The sequence below is a fragment of the Lagopus leucura genome, unplaced genomic scaffold (assembly GCF_019238085.1).
Source record: "Lagopus leucura isolate 7727_CA_CO unplaced genomic scaffold, USGS_WTPT01 Super-Scaffold_100034, whole genome shotgun sequence".
Taxonomy (NCBI): Eukaryota; Metazoa; Chordata; class Aves; order Galliformes; family Phasianidae; genus Lagopus; species Lagopus leucura.
This window is the reverse complement of record NW_024962283.1, coordinates 6,085,451-6,105,960: the sequence shown is the minus strand read 5'-3', so window position 1 is coordinate 6,105,960 and position 20,510 is coordinate 6,085,451. Positions and strand designations below refer to the sequence as shown.

Genomic DNA, 20,510 nt, shown 5'->3' with positions numbered 1-20,510 from the left:
AGGCTCAGCATTCTTTTCCACATCTTTAGATTTGAAATCACTTCAGAGGGAAAAATGCAGTTCCCATTTTCAGCTTTCTGCTGAGACTTGCACGGTAGTGAGAAGCAGTTGTTTCCACGTTCTGATGGTACTTTTGTGGTACTGTTAATAGTGAGAGGAACAGACATTGCCATTGTTTAGGCAATAAACACAATGAGTAAGCTGCTGAATTCTGCAGATTTCGTGATTTATATTAAAATATTTTTAAAATGATGGGGCTTTCTTTGTTCGTTTTTCTTCAATTATATCACCATGGGAAATAGTGTGCAGCTGGCCACTTCTGTTTGCTGGACTTGCTGTCAGGATTGAGATGACCATTTCTGTCTGCCGTGGTCTGATGTAGGTATTGCTGGAACACATTGAGGAGGGTGCGTGTGCATGACTCACAACTCGCTAGCTCTGCAGGATCTGAGCAGCTATCATAGAAATTGACATTTCCTCTTCTGAGCCCAAACGTGGGTTGTATCTGTGTGTGGTATTCTTGTCTGAGAGGTGTTGTGTGAGAAGGGAGCTGTCAGAACTCTGGTAACACAGAAACCCAGACAACTGGTTTGGAGGCTAGCACTGCTGTGACCAGCTTTCTGCACTACTGCAGCTAGAATGGGAAGGTAACAACCACAGCTTGCTCTGCAGGAAGCACGTCTTCCAGTTCTGCCAGTTCCGTGTACTTTTGTTCTAAATTACGGCTGTAACAGTTTGATCGATTTGATCCATTGTTTTGAATATTCATCAGGCAAATTAAAACAGGTCTGTGTATGTTAATGCATTTTTTAATTTGAGCCTCTCTAGCAAACTCTTTCTAAGCTACAGCACATTCAGTGGTGCCTGTATGTGAGTCCAGAGAACTGCTTTTCTTGCCTCAGGAATTCCTGCAGCAGCTGGGTGGGTGAAGCAGCATAGTATGAAAACTGACAGTTGTCACAGCACTTCTACATCTCCAGCCTCTGCTTTTTTTAAATTTTTTTTTTTAATATTTAGTATTTTTTTAAATACCAAAACAAATGCTGAGATTTGTCTTCTTCTGTAAATTTGAGGAATTTTTGATTTCGTGACAGAAGCTTTCCTGTTTTCTTTGATTACTTCTGCCTGTATGGGATATGACAGTTGTACCCTCTCTCTAATTGCCTCTTCAGCCTGGCAAAGTGAGAATCCAGGACCTCAGCTTCAAACCACGTCCAGGTAATCACTGTCTGCAGTTGGCTGAGGAAAGAAGGAACAATGCCTCCTTTACTCCTATACACAGAAAATGAGAGTCATACAATTTCTGGAGAGTAAATATTTGCAGTGTGTTACACACACCTTATTTTTGCTGAATTCCAGTGTTTGCTCAGCTCCGAATGTGAAAGAGTGCACAGCTCAACCCCAGCATGTCCTATGTTGTCATACACAAAGATAGCTTCCTTGCCACACCATTTCCGTCTTTGTGATCAACAGCCCGTTGCATGTACAAATGTTTGCTTCATTTCGTAGTCATCTGCAGCTTACTGTCAAGTTCCAAAACCCCTTACATTTTCTTCATTTTCTCTGAAGACAAACAGCATTATTAAAATTCCAATTGTTCAGGTAAGTTACCAGTTCTCTAATAAAAGATGCTGCTAAGTTTACGGTAAAAGTTGTTGCTACTTCTGTTGAAGTAGCACTTCATGAATGCCACTGTATGAATGCCAATGTAACTGAAATAGGTGAAGACACAGGAAATAATGTAAAAAAATAATAAAAAAGGTAATGACGTTTATTGGCAAGATTCACGATCTGGCATAGGAAATGTGCAGTTTTCTTTTTTTCAGCTGTTTTCTCTCCATCCCCAGATGGGGAAGATCAAACATCTTCCCCAATCAAAATCAAACAGATCTTTTCCATGTATGAGACATTTACCTCAAAACTGTTTGTTCAACAAGCTCTAAAGATGTTTGAGATCAAACTGTACAGGATTATGAACACATGCATGTTCTTGTTTATACACTTCGTAATTCTCTTTGCTGTCATTTGCTAGAAAACATTCTTCTATTGCTTTTCCCCAACAACTTGCATTTGTTTTGCATTTGAAGATGCTCGTTTTTGGACTATCTTACTGTAGCTGGCTATATGTAAATATACTAAATATACAATTGTCTTCCTTTGGATTTTGAATGAATTAGACTTCTTTCATAAAAAGCCAAATTACATTTTAAGAGTGTAGAAATATATCATAGGTTGTGCCTTTCATTACGACTCGTTACAAACTTTGTGGTTTCATCGACTTCATCTTCTCTCGGCAGTTTCTTTAAAATTAATTTTCTTAAGGAGTCTTCTTCCTCAAAGGCCAAGAACATTCCTTGTTCAAGTGAGTACTCAAACTTAAAAGCTTTGGAGCTGCAAGATGTAAATGTCTTTTTGAAAAATATGATGTTACTTTCACCAGGAATGTCTGTGGGAACTTCTCCTTCCTGTGGGAAAAAAAAGGGCAGGTTAGTCCCAGAACAGGATTGAGCAGTTCTCTTTCAGCTCATTTGCGTTCTCAGTTTTCCCTCCTAGTTGCATACAATGAGGTTTCAGGAGCAGATACTTACCCTAAATCGAACAACCATTTTCCCCTGCTCTTTCTCACAGCACATGTAGTAACTCTTATCTTCTACCTGGACGCTGAATGCAACAGGCATCCCTGCTGAAGGCGCGGTGGTCTTGTAACAGTGAATGTTGAAGTACATTCCAGTGCCTAAATGTAAGTTGGTTATTATTAATAGCTTGCTCAGAAGAGAGCTGCAAGTTCTTAGCCGTGCTTCTGTCTTTACTGCTGTCCTTCCATGACACTTTTTCTGACAGGAGAGCCAGGACTTTGTCAGTGGCTGCTGCTAACATATTCTTGACTTTCTGCCATCATTCAGTACAAGTTTGAATTTGCAAGAAGGCATATGAAATTGCCAGTTAGTATAAGTGGCATGTTCCAATCTTTTTGTGTTCGTGCACAAAGTGAGAACTGGATATGTAGCCTGATTTCCAGATGTATGTGATAAGTCATTTGTGTGTGTTCTGTACATGAAGTTCGAAATGAATAGCTGAGGCACTCACAAAGCAGAAACAAAACTGTAAGTGCCTGGCTAAATACTGCTGTTAGAAGTACAGGCTTTTAGTGCTGAATACAGTTGGCTTAAACCTTTCTTCTCCTTAATTCTTTGTATTGCTATTTCAACTCAGTGATTGCACACAACAGAAGCACATCTAGAATAAAGAAACGGGGCAGTGCTTATGGTGTAGGTATGAAAAGCAGCATACCAGATTTCACCTCCTGATCTGTTACATCTTCAAAAGCTGCCATGTTTAAATCTGGACGAACCACAAGCAATTGGCTATTGACATTTCGAAAGAATCGTTTGATAGTTTTTTCCTTACAAAACGCATCACATTCCAGCTCTGCAGAAATATTAAGCAAAGGGGAACAAATAATAATTAAAAACAAACGAACAAATAAAACAATGATGCTTTTGATCTGCACGGATTTTTGCAGATCACTGCAGGCTTTATTTTGTGATTAAAGATAGTGCAGCAAGTTGATAGAACAGCAATCACAAACAGAGCAGAAGCCATCATTCTTTCCACCTCTGGCTCCTAGCAGCCCAGGCAAGGCAGAAGTCTCCAATATAAACCAGAGAAGCTACAAAACCTGTTAATGGTAATACAGAGGCAACAGTGCTCTCCTCTGTCAAACAATTACAGTTGCACAAAAAGCTCTTTGTATTAAGGAAGCCCATATCTGCACCTCTGTAGGAAATATAGCAACAGCAACTTCAGAAGGAGGTGATCTGTAGCTCTTTTTAGAGTAGCCATTAATCAGTTGGAAAATTTGTTCTCTAAGGCACACAGAGCTTTCGTGGGTTAGTACACTTAAGCAGGTTAATTTAGTTAAAGTTGATAAGGAAGTAACAAATGCTGGGCTTTCAGCTTACCATCATCTTGGTCCCAAGCGAGCAATGAGGAGGAAAAAAACACATCATTAACCTCTGCCTCACAAAAAGAAACCAATTTCTGAACAGTTTTGTACTGCAAGACTGGAAACCAGCCAGCCACGCACTTCCAGTATCACAAACACACCAAGCAGAGCTCTTCTCACCACACAGCATTTCATTTGGGAGCACAACAAGCTCAACAATGAAGCCACATCATCTGAGAACTGAAGATATTACCAAACCAAGAGGCATGCAAAATATTGTAGGGCTACTTAAAGGTGAGCAGCTCAGTTCAGTGTAGGCCTGTAACCAGGTGATGAATGGCATGCAAAATTGTGCTTCCATCAGCACCTTTGTTCCAAATGAGCAAATTTTGAATAATTTAAAATCGCTTCTAAGGAAGCTAGCATTGCCCAAAGAGAGATGGGAAGCTGGCCATTTATTCCAGATCACCCCACAGTGTTCCAACCCTTCTGAGGATTGTTTACTGGAATAGTGTGCAGTAACGATTTCACTGATGCAAATAATTCGCCGACAGAATTTCAAGCAGAAGCTTAGGGAAAAATTACGTGAAATCAGAGCAATAAAGACATTGGGTTTCATCAGCATTGGAACAGAGGAAGTTAGCCAAAGCTTAAGGTGTTCAGCAGCAATATGGTGCTGAACTGCCGCCACACTGGAACAGCTGCCTCAGACTCAGATGCTTTTTGCACTGAACAGCCTGGCTGCATAATCTAAGAACAATGGTTCTATGAAGAGTGTGGGGACAGTAACTGCTCTGAGGATGCTGGTGGTGTGGAGTTAAAGAAGGGATTCCACAAAGTCAGGGATGCCTGCTTAAGGAAAGGACTGAATTGCACAGCAGCTTTTGATCTCCTACGCAGTTATCAGAAACCCGGTGTCTCTTCCAGCAGTGGACAATAATTACCTTCAAAATAGAGGCAGAGGTTTTCTCTGAGCCGTACTGCACACACGGCGATCTCTTCACAGCTCATCTTCACACTGCCAGAAACACACCAAGAGGATTCGGAGCTAAGAGCAATGTTTCTTACTCTGTGAGCAGAGGGAGTTCTTGGGTTTGTTCTCCCTTGGTGCACAGTGCTGTACTATGGCCAGCATGTTTCTCTATATGTTGAAGAACTGTTTGCATGTAAAGGACAATTGGTCCCTTTATCTGTTGCTTTTTATCATTAGAATTATGTAGATAATCCTTCTAATTCTGTGATTTTATAACAGTTTTCATTGGCTTATGTGATGACTTGAATTATTGCAGCACACCAGGGAAAAAATGACAAAACAAACCAAAAGTGACAAAGAGACATTTGTCCTGACAAGGACTTGGCTGCTGGGATGGCTGCTGTGGGAAACAATAATTCCAAGAAATAAACACTAGAATGTATTTATCAACAAAAGAAAAACAACTTGATGTGGGTATCCTCTTCAAAATTAAAACAGCATTTACCACTCTTAAAGGGAGAATAAGCATAAAGGAAGCTAGAGCACAGCAGGGGAAGACAGGCATTCTCTCTCTCTGGCAGTATAGTTTTAAAATGACCTTTTCTATATTGCTGAGGTTTGTGAGGTGCTTTGCCCACTTTTCCCAGCACAGCCATGGCCACCAGGAGCCAGCATCTGTACGGAGGCTGCAGCGGGGCCACATGCATACAGTGTAGAGAGAAGGCAGAGCGTACGGACACTGCAGACAGACAGCATCAAGCAAACAAGGGCAATATGACTGTACGAACGCCGAAATCACTTTATGGAAGTAGTTTGGCACAGGGGGTGTTTCATTCAGACTGAGCAACTCCTGCCAAAACAGTTTTTTCCCTTGCACTCACTGATGGAGTAATAAATGTAAATAAATGTAAAACCCAGTAAACAATGGAAAGAACCAGCACTTGCACCAGCACTTCATTTTCATTCGGTACATCTGACTCGCTGCCAAGGCTCTTTTTAATCACTCAGAAAAGAATTATTAAACAAGCAAAATCTAACTGAGCAATGCCACCAGGTAACTAAGAGCAGACATCAGCCTCAGGGCTTGCTGCGGCGGAATTACAGTGATTTCCTCTGGGAAAGCACTGTAAGGAGTGCACTGGATGGCAACGTTTCCTTCCTTCACGTTCTCGGGCCCCAGCTGCTGGTTGCGGGACAGGCGTGAGACTCACAGCCGAGGGCTGCAAGGAAATAACCCCGAACAGCGCCCGCCTCATTCGGAGCAGTCAAAGCCAGAAACCAAGGACTTTTCATTCGTTCTAAAGAAAAGGGGAAAGCACGTGCCAGATTTACTGATAAAGCATTCAAGGAAAAGGCGGCCATCGCTTTAGCGGGTAAAGCCCACAGCCCATAGCAAACACAACGCGATCCAGCTCTTTGCCCCTCTGTGAGGCGAGGGGCTGCCGTTCCTAACGAGCCCCTGCGGGGAGAGGAGGGCGGAGCGGAGCAGGGGCAGCGGGGGGCAGGGGGGCATCGGCCGCAGAAGGGCAGCGCGGGACGCGAGCGGGAGCGGGACGGCAGGGGAAGCGGGAGCGGGGCTGAGCGCAGCCCGGCTGGGTGCCGCCCGGCTCGGCGCGCCCTACCGGCAGCCCGCAGGGAGCGCCGCCGCCCACGGGGAGCGTCCCCGCCCGGCTCGCCGCGCTCCCGGCACCGGGGCACCCACCGCGCGGCCGCCCGCTCCCCAGGACAGGCTCCGGCCGAGCTCGGAGGCCGCGATCCTACCGGGCTCCTCGGCGGCTGTGGCGCGGTGTAAGCGGGAGGGAGGCGGCGGAGCCGGGCGGGTGCCGGGAGCGGCGCTCGGAGCCTCCGCCTGCACAGCGCGGAGCCGGGAGGAGCGGCCGCGGGAGGAGGACTTCAGGCGGGTTGCATCACCGTCCGGGAACAGCGGCGGTGGGCAGAATGCAGTGCTTGTTCCAGCTGTTGTCTGTGTACGTCTGCATTTATTCGGTGGCACTTCCTCCTCCTCGGTGGACAAACCGAATCATGTAAATGTGAGGTTACGAAGGGAACTTTTTTGTTTTGACTCCCGTTATCTCACGCAGATGTCAGCACACATCTCGTTTTCACGCCGACACGATGGTGCGGTCCGTTCCCTGCTGCACCCATCCCCGGGCGGCTGTTCTGCGCTACGCTCCGGCACCGGGTCGGGCGCAGCGTGTGCCGCCCTCGTTCCCAAAGAGCACCGGGACACACAGCTCTGATGTGACACCTCCACATCACCTCCCCTCCTCCGTATGAGCGTCCTTCTGGGGAGCAATACGGGTTCCTGTGGAGGAAAAGAAAAGCCCTGGGGGTTGTGACTAGCAGCTGGCACCAGATGAACGGGGAAACGAAAGAGGGAATGGCTTTAAACTAAAAGAGGAGAGATGTAGGTTAGATGTTAGGAAGGAATTTTTGACCCAGGGGGTGGTGAGGCGCTGGCACTGCTGCCCAGAGAGCTGCGGGTGCCCCATCCCTGCAGGCACTCCAGGCCAGGTGGGATGGGGCCCTGGGCAGCCTGAGCTGGTGGGGGGCAGCCCTGCTCACGGCCGGGGGTGGCACTGGGTGGGCTTTGAGCTGCCCTCCAACTGAGCCATTCTGTGATTCTGTGATTCTATTCTATGAAATGATGGCTCCTAAGTTGTACCACCTGTACGTCACTTCCAAAGTCATTTCCAAAATTGCAAACAAATAAAGTGACAATAGCCACTGCTAACACCTAAGTGGCACAGCCGCACTGTGTGATGCTCCTCAGGAGGCGAGTGCTGGGGTGCTAAATGCAGTGCAGACACCATAACTATAGTGTAAGTGCTGTGTGCTGATAGGACAACTCATGATATAAAACCAGGAAAATAAACTTGGGAATGGATAAGCAGCAGACTTCTGCAGTCTTGGAGAAATCATGGTTTGGTCTCAGGACTGTGGGAGAAAACTTGAGGCATTCTCCCTACTCCATGCCTGCTACTGCTCTTGGAGGTGGTGTGGAAATCCATATGTGCCTTTAGGGCTTACATCTGAAAATGAGGAATATAATTTTGAGGCCAAAGCAGCTTCTTTCAGTCTCTTCTCTAAAATAATAATCCTAAAACAAACAAACAAAAATGGATCACTTTCCTAAAACTGCAGATCTTGTTAGCTCCATCCATAGGGAGCAGTGTGCTTTGCTGGTGTCTGTTGATGAAAACTACAGGCATGTCAGAGAAATGCATAACTTTTTAAAAGCTGTTGGAAGGAACTTATGACATTGATTTAGAATAACACGTAAAAAGGGGAACTCATGTGTTATGGAATATTTCTCAGAAGGAAAAATTTTCTTTGCCCAGTCACTGTAGTATGCCAACAGAGTAAAGGCTCATGTTTCAGGCAGATAAGCATAGAAAAGCACATTTTTGGTGACACTGCTTTCAGATAGTGAGTGTGTGCATATACATCCATTTACACTGAGTTATGCTGGCAGGATTTAAACCAGACAGCAATATTCCATCATCCCCATCCAATTTCCTGATTTGTTACAAGGCGTTTGGAGCACATGGGTTGTGTTTACCTTGAGCTGCAGTTCTACCATCCTCTAGGTACTCTGTTTAGGCGGTTGTTTCCTGCAGTAGTATCTACAGATAGGTCAATAAAAACATAAGTGTCTTCTTCCCTGCTTACTTGTTCCTCAGCATTGTCCCCGTAGCCATCAACTTCCTTTCAGAAGTTATAAACTACAATTGCTCTTTTCCGATGGAAATAGAAAGTTTCCGTTTTTTGTTTCTACCCCTGAGAAATTTTTCTTGTCATTCAAAATAACATTGCGTTTTTTTCTTCGCACTCAATTATTTTTTTTTAGACCTGTGGAAACATTTGATGGCATTACTATGCTCGGCCCCAAAGTTTGTGCAGCCCCATCTCTTTCAGCCTGCAGTGTGTGTAGGAAGCAATAGGTTATTATTATTACTGCTTATTCTTGTCGACCTTTGAGACCATAAACATCCCACTGGGTCCCAGAGTTCTTCCCTCTCCGTCTTTACACACTTGTGTGTTTAAGGACCGAGGTCGAGCTGGTATCTGGCTCTGATGTCGGTTCCGAGCTTCCATTTCTCCTGACGCTTTGACATATCCATTTTCAGAGGAACCAGAGCTGCTCGCGAGGGAACGGCTGAGATGCTCTTCTTTCCCATCCGAGCTCTTTCCATCAACTATCACATCCAGAATGTGGTAAAAGGCACTTCATTTATTTTAATGTAGGTGTCTGCTCATGAAAACATGCCAGCATGTTAATTTAATTCACACTTAATTCGCGTATCGCTCTGACGTCTATCCGGACGTGGTTCCTCATCACCTCGCTGTGCCGCGCCTGGCAGCCAGCTGAGCAGCGCCGCTGCTTTGAGGAAGCGTTCAGTTCTTCTCCCAGCAGTTTCATTTCTTGCCGCGAGCTCTGGCTTTCAGAGGACCTCCGGGCAGTACGTGTCTTTTTTTCTCTTAAAACCAGAAGCGAAAGATGCGAAAAATTCCCCCTCCGCGCTCCTGTATTCCGGCTCTGTCCCAACGGCCGCCCCGAGGCGCGCGTCCGCTGCTCGCGCGGTCGCCATTAGGGCCGCCAAGGGCGGGAAAACCGAGCGCCGGCTGAGGGAGCGGGCGGGAGCGGCCCTGCGGAGCGCCCATCTCTGCGGGTGTTTCCCGACCGCGCCACAGCCACGCACAGCAGCTGATGTTGTACTTTATTCCTATCTATCTGTTAATCAGATAACTATGACGAGCAGCGGGCAGAAACCTGATGAAAGCAGAAGTAAACGCAGGAAAGAGCTGGAGGTGAGCCGTGAGGAGGGGCCTCAGCAGCACCTACACTCCGTGAGAAGCAACTCCAGATCTTTTTGACACTCTTCAAGTAAATTCTGGTGTCGAGCTTGTTTCAAGCTATAGAACCTGTGTGCGTGTATATATATATATATTATATATACAGTTTTCATGTGTTCTGTTGTCAGGCCGATGATACAGAAAGCCCTCAGCTGTCTTCTGCTGACACAGCAGACCCAGCGCTTTCGGATGGCCTGCAGTCCCTGTACAAACCTGAGCCTCTGGAAGAGCTGCTAAACGGTGATGTATTCACACACCCCGAGCTGAATGCTGTAATTGGACGCCAAGATAGACTTGTTCCACTGTTTGAATGAAGTCACTTTTTCTTTTAACAGAGATGAATAAAGAAATCAAGAACTTGTTGGCAAAGTATGCCCACATCTTAAGGCAAGTTACTGTGGTCTCATTTGCACAGCACTTCATAGTCATAGAATCACAGAATGGCTTGGGTTGGAAGGGACACCAAGGGTCATCAGATTCCAAGCCCCTGCCACAGGCAGGGCCACCAACCTCCAGATCTGGTACTACACCAGGCTGCCCAGGACCCTGCACAACCTGGTCCTGAACACCTTCACGGATGGAGCATCCACAGCCTCTCTGGGCATCTTTTCTTGCTGTGATGGATTACTCTGGCTGCAGTTAATTTTTTTCTTTTTTTCTTTTTTTTTATTTTTTTCTGTTACAATTATAAACAGTAGATTTTGAAATAAAAGCGATGTTCTTTGTTACAATAGAGTAACAACAGCATTTGGTCAGAAACTGAGTATTGATTGACTCCATTTTAAAGTAAAAAATAAAAGCAGCTCTAACTAGTGAGGAAATCATTAGCCTTAGTATTGAATTTCACTTTCGCTGATGTTTTTTCTTTTTTCCTTCCCAATTAAGTGAGAGAGCAGCAATGGATGCTTCTTACGTGCAAGAGCTTGATGGAATCTTGAAGGAAGCGAGAACAATAGAAAACCACTTAAAACAGAAAAAAGAGAGTCTGAAGCAGAGATTCGCTATGATTGCAAATACTCTGCAAAGCTAAATGAAGTCTGTTACGTTGCAGAAATGCTCATTGTTGTAATCAACTTCGATACATAAAGTTTATAAACAATGCTGGATGTGATGAATGCTTCATACGTATTTCTGTAAATATTTCTAGCAGTTCAGGAAACATTTGTCACCTTTAGCTTCTTATTTGTTTTAATAAGTATATGCACTATAAGGAGTAGTGGTAGTTCAAAAGACGCAAAATATTTATTTTGAATCCCACAATGACTTCAAGGGATTCTACAGATTAGAACAGCATTTCCTATTTGCCAATCCACTGTTTAGACTGTTGCTATGCTTCCATCCCAAGAAAATTAACTTTTGGTACCCAAATCATAGTAGAATGTACCTTGAATTTTACTTTCGTTGTTGTCTCCGAACATAATTGAACATGACTGAAAAGAGAAGCTTAGAAATAGGAGAGTTCTATTAAGAGTAGTACTTTGGAAATGTATAACAAGAGCTTAAGTCTTAATGTAAATATGTACTTTGATATATCTCCAGCTTTTCAAGTGAAATGAAGAGTGTTTTCATATAAAAGTGCATTGTCAAAACTTTTCTGGTAGTGTCAATAAATAAAAGATGATGTTATTACTATCTAGAATTCCAGTGTTCTTTTTTTTTAATTATTTTATTATTATATATATATATATATACAAATCTAGTTTATTTAAGGGCGATTATGGAGTTTTTTCAACAATTTTTCTTTCCTGCCATTTGACTGTTAAAAAAAAAGATGAAACATAAAATATGCAAAATATTATTTGTACTATATGTGAAGGCAATGTAGTAAAGAAAATTGCGAGCTAGTCCTGCTGTTATAACATAATATACCTATCCCTTCCTTCCCCAATACTGTGCACTTGAAATATTTTCAGACTTAGTCCTCCTTTCACCCTTTTACCTATTAAAGGCCACAGCTGAATGTGCTACCTATCACACTGCTACTCTGAAACTTGACATCTGTGATGAGATTTTCCAAGGCACCTAAAGATGCAGTTGCATCCTCAGTAGGATTTTCAAAGTGCCTACGCACGTAAGCGCCTTAGATGCTTAGGAATTTTGAAAGATCCCATAAGATGGCTATCTGCATCTTTAGTGTCTAAAGACTTAAAATCTCACCACAAGTATATATAATCTTTTACCAACTTCTGGTAATTTTTAAACCAATCATTCTGGTAATTCTATTCAAATGGAAGAATGTAGAAGAAAGGGGGGGAAAGTTTTGGAAGCTGAATTTTCTAGAATATTGCACTGGATGTGTATAGAATCATTTAAGAAGTTGAATAAAAGCAGAATTTAAAACTGACTTCTAGGAAGTGTGTGAAAAGCTTCCTGCAGTTACTTGCATAAAGATCAAAGTAAAAATATGACTTTAATTACTGCTCAGTATCCATCTATTTTATCAAAGCCAAAAGAGGATTGCTGCATCACACACCCTTTTTAGCTCAGTTGGATTCAGATCATCCTTAGTTTGCGTGGCTCATAAACTGAGTTACAAAGCTCTTGCTCTCCTCTCAACTTTCAATATGATGCGGAAAAGCTGCATTGCATTGCATAGTGTAAGTTTCTTACCTTAGAGGATCACCAGAACACAGATTCACAGTGATACTGTTGCAGTAGTCTGCTCCATTTAAAAACCCGAATGCCAATAAGAAATGGCAGAACTGCTCTCTTAGAAGGATGAAGCTGTGGATGAAGTCGCACTGGCACCTATCCCATCACTATCCGCTTTCCAGTTTTACTGAAGGAGGTTGAACTGAAAATTAATTGGCTTTAAAGCTGCCAAATCTGATCAGCAAAGCTCAGCTGGTAACTACATTTTCTTTAAGCTTCTCCCCATGTTGTTTAAGCTGCATTGCCTTAGCAAATTAGCAAGAAGGTCTAAGATGACAGATCAGTAACAGAATATAAATGGATTTTTCTAGAAATCGAGGAAGCATCTGAGGCAAAGTTCTGGCCCTCCTGAAGCTGCAGGGATTTTCGTCTGTGACTCTTGCATTTCTGAGCTTGCTGTGGGTGCCTTCAGAATCCAGAAATTGTAAGTGACAAAAAACTAACATTCAGCTGTTCTCACTGCTCTGCTCTTATCTAACAGCTGGAAATGGAGAATAGCAAATAATGCAGAGATAGCTGAGGTGTTCAGGGAAGAAGCGTCTTCACCCGGAAAGGTTACTCATGGTTTTTCTCTTTAAATGAAATTTCTGCTGTGCATAGATGCAGGGAAAAGGAAAAAAAACAGAAGAAACGAGGTGGCGTGTATCATAGCTGTATTTGGGGCTCATGAAATTTAGGCTAGAGCATGTCAAAATTCACCTTTGATAATCTTAGAACCTCTAGGTTTTTCTTTGATCAATCTTCGAAAACTTGGTAATGAAGGCAGCGCCTACAAACAAGGATAAAGAATCGTAGGTTGATGAGTCTATATCTCAGCCTGTGGTGATTCTCAACTAAATTTCCTAACAACCACTTCAAAAGCATCTGGGAAAAAAAGCATTAGCAAAAAAAATTTTAGTCAGAGTTGCTAACTTAATATATATGTGACAACAGGGATGGAAGAGGGTGTTATAGCTTGGTGTAAGGTAACCGACACTTGTGCATTCTGTTATATATAAATAGGAGCCATCAGGAAATAGGGGCTGCAGGGGAGATTAGAAGTTAATCAGAGGAATCATTCTCATATTTCCTGAAAGGTCAGCTTGGGTGGCGTTCTTCAGGGATCTGCCTCAAGCCTGGTTTGTTCTGTAATATCCTGAATGATTTAGGAGAATGACATTGGAGAATAGTTTTTTTTTTTTTTGTTTTGTTTTTTGTTTTTTTTTTTTTTTTAAGCAAGCTACACAGGGTCACAATTCCTATCAGTAATGTATGTTGAAAATTCAGTAATGTATGTTGAAAATTCACTGTAATCTCACTAAGATAATGAATGGACCTAAAATAGAGATAAAATTCAAAACAGATGTGGGAAGCATTACACTTATCTAGGGGAATCAAGTGTTCCTTACAAAGCAGAGGAATGGCTGGAGCTGTTATGATGGCATTGGGTAAGAGAGAAAAAGAGAGGAGATGCTGTAACTAAAGAGTAGTGAGTAAGGCATAAAAGCATTGCTGTTCTTTGCTCTATATGAGCCGTGTCTTAGCTGGGGAATTGAAAGCAGGCTACGCAGAGTCTGGAGTGGGAGAAGGGAGTAATTATGGACCAAAAACTATGATCTGTTGGGTTGAAGTTCAATTTAGAGAAAGCAGAAAACAAAGGATGGTGTAATCAGTGATCACACTGATCCACATCAGTGATTAAAAAAGGGCAGTAATCAGTGATAAAAAGGACAGTAATCAAATATTCACTGTGTCTCACAGAAATGGCGGGAAGAAATCAGCTTATTTTGCAACAGAAGATTTAGATGAGTAATAATCTGTCCCATCTTAAGGGCACGGTGGGATGGGTTACGCTGAGTGCTGTATGTGCTGCCCTGCCAGCCATCGAGGGCTGGGGCGGCTCCTAAGAACTATTGGGAAAAAATGAAGCTAACAAGGCCACAGCAGGGCATTCACACAATGGCAGCACTTTTCTCTTTCCGAGGGAAAGGAATGGGTTCACCTTAACACGAAGCAGCAGGACGCAGCGCACCTCTGGTCCGGCCCTGCCTGTTTTGGTGTTCTTGTCACTCAAACAGTGCTCCTGAAGTCCTGAGATCTCTGAGGTGCAAAATTGCCATTTTTGTCACAAACCAAAATATTTTGTCAAGTGGAAAAAGCCGAGGAAAACTGACAAAAGTTTTTACCTGGCTACCCGCACACGGATGCGCTCCCTTTCCTCCCCGGCTCCAGCACGTTTCCCCGCGGCGATGGATGCTTTCACTGCTCGGTGCCTGCGGGATGCGGCCCGGCCGTGCGCGGCACAGCGGAGCTGCAGCACATCCTCCAGCCCTGCCTGGCGTCCTGCCACGGCTCTTATTCTGAAACGATGATGTCAGGCAGCTCGGTGCAACCCTCTGCGCCCCGCTGCGCGCTGCCGCCCCGGCCCCGCTCTCCTCCCTCACCACCTCCGATCCGATGCCTTCTTCCGAGCAGAGTATGTTTTCCAAAATCGTTTTGTCAGCCGTCAGCATCCTGAGTTCTAATTTGCGGCATTTGCTCTCCTCTTTGATGCAATTCATTCCAGGTAAAACGCATAAACAAACAAATCCTTCCATCATCCTGGAAAGAGGTTTTCTCCGAGCTGCTGCCGGCAGCCGCTGCTGGCACACGGCGGCGGAGCGGTTCTGTTTATAGCGATCAGGAAGGAGGAACGAAGCAGTTCGAAATGTTTGAAAGCCAGAGGTTGTCTGTTATTTATTGAAAAGATGAGTGTGAGAGGCAAGCACGCTGCACAGCCTCTCTCGGATTATGGGCATATGCCGAAGGTTTAGCGCTGGGAGGCTGCTGCGAGGTGTGTGCGCAGCTCGGGAGAGCGTTTTTTTCGGGCATTTTTACGGAGGCTTTGGTGTGAATGCAGCAAATGGGAGGAAATGGTGCCGTGGGATTTGGTATCACCACGGGACTCGGCAGCCTCTGCTGTCACTGCACAGTTTGAGTGGTCGCTTTTTTAGTCTAAGAGAGAGAAACCTGTCACTACAAAGTAGGAAAACATGGAAGATCATGACTTAGTTTACCAGAACCCCTGCTTTTTCTTTCTTTCTTTGTTGTTGCTGTTGTTGGTCTTTTCCCCTTAGAATTAAAGGATTGCTTTTGGGGGATATAAAGTTCTGAAAGGCTCTTGGACCTGCCTGACACCTGTCACACACGAAAGAACAGTCGGGGACAGAGTGGTGCAAAATAAATGACTAAGTACAGAGCTTAGCTTTGGGACTGCTGTATAAAACAACCTATGATACCATTTCAAGGTTTCATAGTGTACATTCCAGACGGAAATAAAGCCCTTATGATGTTATTTTGCTTGTTAACAGATTGCAACAGCTATATCATTCAGTTACAACTGCTGTTCTCTTCCTTTGTTGTTCTTTGGAGCTGAACTGCGTAGGCATGTAAAGATTTGTGTTTATTGTTTTGATGATCTAATTAAAACGAGAAGACAAGAAGCTGGAAAATTTCTTTACTTCATTGTTTGCATCCTTTTGAAAATTTTAAATTTCCCTGACTTTTACTGAAGTTTTGTTAGTGAAGCTTGCTGATGATACAGTATTGTCTCAACTTAGCTAAAAAGTGAGAATGTTAAACTGTGGGAAAGAATGCTTTCCATTATTTTGTTCAAGCATTTGAGTGAAATAGTGAGAAACACAAGGAAAAAAAAAAAAAAAGGAAAAAAGTGAGAGTTAAATCTGTTCTTTCTGATACATTTTCCTAGCCCACACCTTATTCATGGCACCTTTCATGGCGTAGGTGTTCTCTAAGGATTGCATTGTGTAGATCAATATTTAAGAAAGAAGTTGTACTTCCTTCATGTCATCAAAAAAAAAAAACAACCCAAAGTTTAGAATTTATGTATGCTTTGTCATGTCTTTATCCTCTCCTTTTCTCCATTACTTTCCTTACTTTTCCCCAGTGTTTTCTGTCACTCTTTTTTTTTTTTTAATGTTCTTCTTGTCTTCACCATGTGTTAGCAAGGAAGTGGGTGGCTGAGTCCCTGGCAATGGGGAATCTCCTGGCTAGATGGAACGAGGAGCCAAGTGTGGGGACCTCCCAGCAGACACAAGGCAAGTGCAACAGCCTCAGTTCAGCAATCAGTGGGACAGAAGTTAACTGCCAGCCCTGTTTATCAACCCTGGTGATCCAACCCTGGTGAAGATGGGGGCAAAAGCTAGAGACTGAATGGTGGAAATCATAGCCACAGCCACTTTGGTTCAGTTTGGTATGGGAAGGAAGAAATGTTGGAGAAACCTATTTGTCTTGTCTTCCAATTCCAATTCGTAATTTATAGGGAAGATAACATAGCCATTGTTTTGTGTCAGATTCAGGCTGTCCTGCCCAAAGCACACAGATTACCTCCTCTGGATATAAACAATCCGTGACAAGATTGGTGACAGGCAGAGAAATCATGGCATACTTGTATTTGAAGGAGACAGTGCATGATGAAACAATGCCAGGCTTTGGTGTTTATGTAGAAATAGTTTTGCAGTTTTTTTCACCATTAGAAAGTACATACTGTACTTGGCTATGCCTCTGCTCTGGTATGCTAAAGTGTATTTGGGTCTTAAGCTTGTTTATAAAGTTTGGCAGCAACATGGAAATTAGGCGCCGGAAATAGTGTCTTTGAGTTGCCAGATTAAAATCTTGTTTAGATTTTCAGATATTATGCTCAAGCAAGCCTTTGACTTGTTGCTTATTCAAGTTCTTCCACCTTGATCTGTGGTTCAAACAACTGTATGTTGCTGCTTCCCGTTGCTAGCAGAGTCAGCATTTATTTTATGTACCTGTTGCTCAACATGAAAAGCCAGCCTGTCTTTTGTCTTTTGCACAGATTTGTGTCTTGAGTGGCTAAATGTCAAACGTGAAGAACATTGAATTTCCACATTTAGGTGTGAGCTTTGGTCCAATGATGAAATGCTTTCATTGTAATAGATCTTGAGCAGTGCCTTTGGCTGTGAAGTGTTTGTATTTCATCTGCTTCAGGCATTTCAGAGTAGGTGCAGATAAATGTCACAGGTTTTAGTGTTTTTTATTAAATCGGGGGGGTAGACTAAAGATTTCCTTGTAACAGGAAGGAAGTGCATGTTAGGCAGGTGTGGTTTTGTTTATCTGTGTTGTTTTTTTTTTCCCCCTAAATACAGCTGTGGTGGCTCAGAGTAGCAACAAAACAATTTCCTTTGGGCTCTTTGTGTTGTACTGTCCTGCAGCTTGATTTCTTTTTTTGCGTGAATGTGAGACTTTCCTGTGTCAGCAGGGAGAAATATGTATTACTGGATCATTCTGGTCTTACTTCCATGTTCTAATTATCCTGTGGTGTTTTCTGCTACTGATTGCATCTTGCAAAATGTTAATTCATCACCCATGTTTGCAAAAGTTAAATGTTAATTCATCACCCACGCACAAAAACACAAGTTGCATTCAGCCTCTGCAAGCTCCTGTCTGATCACATCCATCCAGCACCCGCCTAAACCGTATACAAGCACAGCTTTGTAGGTGAGGGTCCCCAATGCCATTTCCCAGCCACATTGCTCCCAGTGGGCAGCAATAATGAGGTGGCTTACATAATGTGATTTCAAGATACTTTTTGTGTTGTGCTGAATATGAGGGAGGTCATTGCTTATTTCTGTTGTTTGTTTCTTGTCATGGGTCTTTTCAACTCGTCAGAGCAAACCTTTTTTTTTTTTTTTCTTTTCAAAATTGTCCTAGAAAACGTCTGTTCTGACTCATCTGGGCATCATGATTTGATTACTCTTAGTACATTTTACTGTCGGGATCTTCATCTAACTTGAGTAGTACCCAGAAGGAAAGATGCTCCCTTGTCTTGCTATGCTTCTTGCTCTCTGTAGTCAGACAGCAAGGCAGTATCTGATGTGCTTTTTGTTGTGTGTAGCCTGATCTCAGATGATTTCTGCACTACATCTTGAAATCTTTCAGCAGTGGCTATGCAGGTTCAAGAAAGATGAATTCACAGAATCACAGAATTGTAGGGCTGGAAGGGACCTCTAGAGATCATCGATTCCAACCCCCCTGCCAAAGCAGGCTCCGTAGACCAGGTTCCACAGGTACATGTCCAGGCTGGTCTTGAACTTCTCCAGAGAAGGAGACCCCACAACCTCTCTGGGCAGCCTGTTTCCAGTGCTCCGTCACCCTTATTGTGAAGAAGATCTTGCACACAGCAAGACTAATAAGGCTGTACTTCTAGAAGGACCACTAAGATGATTATGTGAATAGCAAGGTTATCATAGGAGGAGGAAAACTTGGTTTGTTTATCTTAGTAAGTGATATGATTGCTCACTCTAAATACAACATCTGCCAACAAGACGGAGAACACAAGAGGGAGGAATGCTGATGTCATACAACAGTGCTAACAGAAGAAAAAGGAGGATAAACTGTACCATTAATATAACTTCTCTCTGTGAATTCATAGCATTTTTCTTATCATTTGGGCAATTGTCTCCAAAGCTTCCAAGCCTTGAGGTAAGATAGAGCTCAAATATAACTTTCAGGGGCAGGAGATGGGAGGACATGATGCAGGAGATCTCTTTCAGTCCTGTTCAAACTCTCTTGTGAAACATAACTTCCTACATTTCCATAGGTAATTCTGCAGCCCTCCAGGAAGTTTTTTTCTGTAGTTCCATCCTTGGTTATGCCATCTTTGTTTTTGCATGCCTGTGAAAATATCTCCTTATGGACATGTTGCTCTTGTGTTTTTGTTTTTTTTTACAATTTTACATCTTCACAAATTTCTTCTCAGCCTACTAAAGGTTTATTTCTGCAAATACTGGTGACGGTCATTAGACCTGCCAGCTATTGGTTGATATTGAAAGCTTCTTCTTCCTTGTGTCTAAGGAAATGCTAAGAGCACTAATGTTGGGATCAGATTGAGTGCTTCATATGGGATTTAATCAGAACTTAATTGAATTTTAAGAGGAAGAGGATGTTGGTGGTTTGAGGTTAATTGCTTTAGCCCAGCAGCCTGAATTCTTTGTCTAGCTGACTTACTATATTAGAGATCTCAAGGAGGATTTTGAGGATTGGCAGGCTGGAGAAGTACATGGAAGGGAGCTTGCAATTCAATTTCCTGCATGCCTAACACTCATTCTGTCTCAGGATGTTCTAAAGAAGTGAGCTCAGGGAAACGCTGTGTGCCAACACAGGTCTTCTGAGGATTTTCTCCTGCTCTAATATATCACTTGTCCTCTGTAGACGTGAATATTTGATTTCAGAGGCTCACAGGTAAATTGTTCAGAAGCTTCACTTAATCACTTGGATTAAAGAAGGTAGAAGAAGCATCTGCAGTGGTGAAAGTGACTGCCATCACTAGAATAAACTACGACAACAAAATGTCACTACCAGACTACAGTCTGTTCAGCCTGAGGCCTTTTCTGTCCTAGAACAAGTTCAGGAATGGATTTCTGTGTGCCAAGCAATCCTTTATATCAGTGTTTCTCTTACATCTAAATCTTCATCTGTTCTTGCTTAGTTCAGGGCTATGCAGAGGATAGAGCAGTGCAGCAGAGAGCTCCTCTGACCTGTGGAAATGGAGCACAGCCCAGGTGAGGAGGTGGAAGCACTGGGAGGGAAAGCAACCACAGTGCACTTTCTAGGTAAATCCCCCCTTTGTAGCTAAATGGATTGCTATAACAATCCTTGTGTTGATGAGGCTTTGCAAACCAGGCTACCGGAGCTAATAGCTAACAGTGTGCCCTTGGCACACAGCACTCCCTGCTCTTCATGCTTCACCGATGCTTTTGTCCTATTGCTCTGCCTAATAATATGCAAACAGGAGGCTACATCAGAAACGACCCTTTTTTGCAGTTGCTTATTTCTTTACCAGGTAAATCTGCTTAGTCTACTTCTCATGACAGCATACTTCAGCTCAGTTTCATGCATGCGTATTCTCGTCACTTCCTTTTCTTTTCTTTTCTTTTCTTTTCTTTTCTTTTCTTTTCTTTTCTTTTCTTTTCTTTTCTTTTCTTTTCTTTTCTTTTCTTTTCTTTTCTTTTCTTTTCTTTTCTTTTCTTTTCTTTTCTTTTCTTTTCTTTTCTTTTCTTTTCTTTTCTTTTCTTTTCT

At 43.0% G+C, this 20,510-nt stretch overlaps 3 protein-coding genes across 7 annotated transcripts in view; 2 read left to right on the top strand and 1 right to left on the bottom strand.

The window, feature by feature from the left end:
• Window positions 1-1,737: 1,737 nt before the first annotated feature.
• IL18 (interleukin 18) lies at window positions 1,738-14,766 on the bottom strand. Of its 2 annotated transcripts, none has more exons than XM_042882259.1 (6): window positions 14,594-14,766; window positions 4,891-4,964; window positions 3,963-3,968; window positions 3,292-3,429; window positions 2,589-2,734; window positions 1,738-2,465 (listed from the first exon to the last, which is right to left on the bottom strand). In XM_042882259.1, the coding sequence occupies exons 2-6, from the start codon at window positions 4,955-4,957 to the stop codon at window positions 2,226-2,228; spliced, it is 597 nt and encodes a 198-aa protein (XP_042738193.1). In that variant the 5' UTR covers window positions 4,958-4,964; window positions 14,594-14,766; the 3' UTR covers window positions 1,738-2,225. The 2 variants fall into 2 exon arrangements, with proteins under 2 accessions (XP_042738193.1, XP_042738192.1); XM_042882258.1 differs by lacking the exon at window positions 14,594-14,766 and adding an exon at window positions 6,681-6,756.
• Window positions 9,256-11,270, top strand: TEX12 (testis expressed 12). The gene is made up of 5 exons (XM_042882261.1): window positions 9,256-9,382; window positions 9,666-9,731; window positions 9,905-10,016; window positions 10,112-10,163; window positions 10,662-11,270. The coding sequence occupies exons 2-5, from the start codon at window positions 9,672-9,674 to the stop codon at window positions 10,804-10,806; spliced, it is 369 nt and encodes a 122-aa protein (XP_042738195.1). The 5' UTR covers window positions 9,256-9,382; window positions 9,666-9,671; the 3' UTR covers window positions 10,807-11,270.
• Window positions 14,767-14,798: 32 nt separating the features above from the next.
• The window catches only part of BCO2 (beta-carotene oxygenase 2), a 20,444-nt gene continuing 14,732 nt past the window's right edge, over window positions 14,799-20,510 (top strand). The window contains exons 1-2 of one of the 4 annotated variants that reach the window (XM_042882253.1): window positions 14,799-14,973; window positions 16,412-16,504. In XM_042882253.1, the coding sequence (XP_042738187.1) occupies window positions 14,865-14,973; window positions 16,412-16,504 (202 nt within the window). In that variant the 5' untranslated portion in view covers window positions 14,799-14,864. The remainder of the gene's footprint in view (window positions 14,974-16,411; window positions 16,505-20,510) is intronic. The other 3 variants (XM_042882254.1, XM_042882255.1, XM_042882256.1) reach the window with 3 other exon arrangements.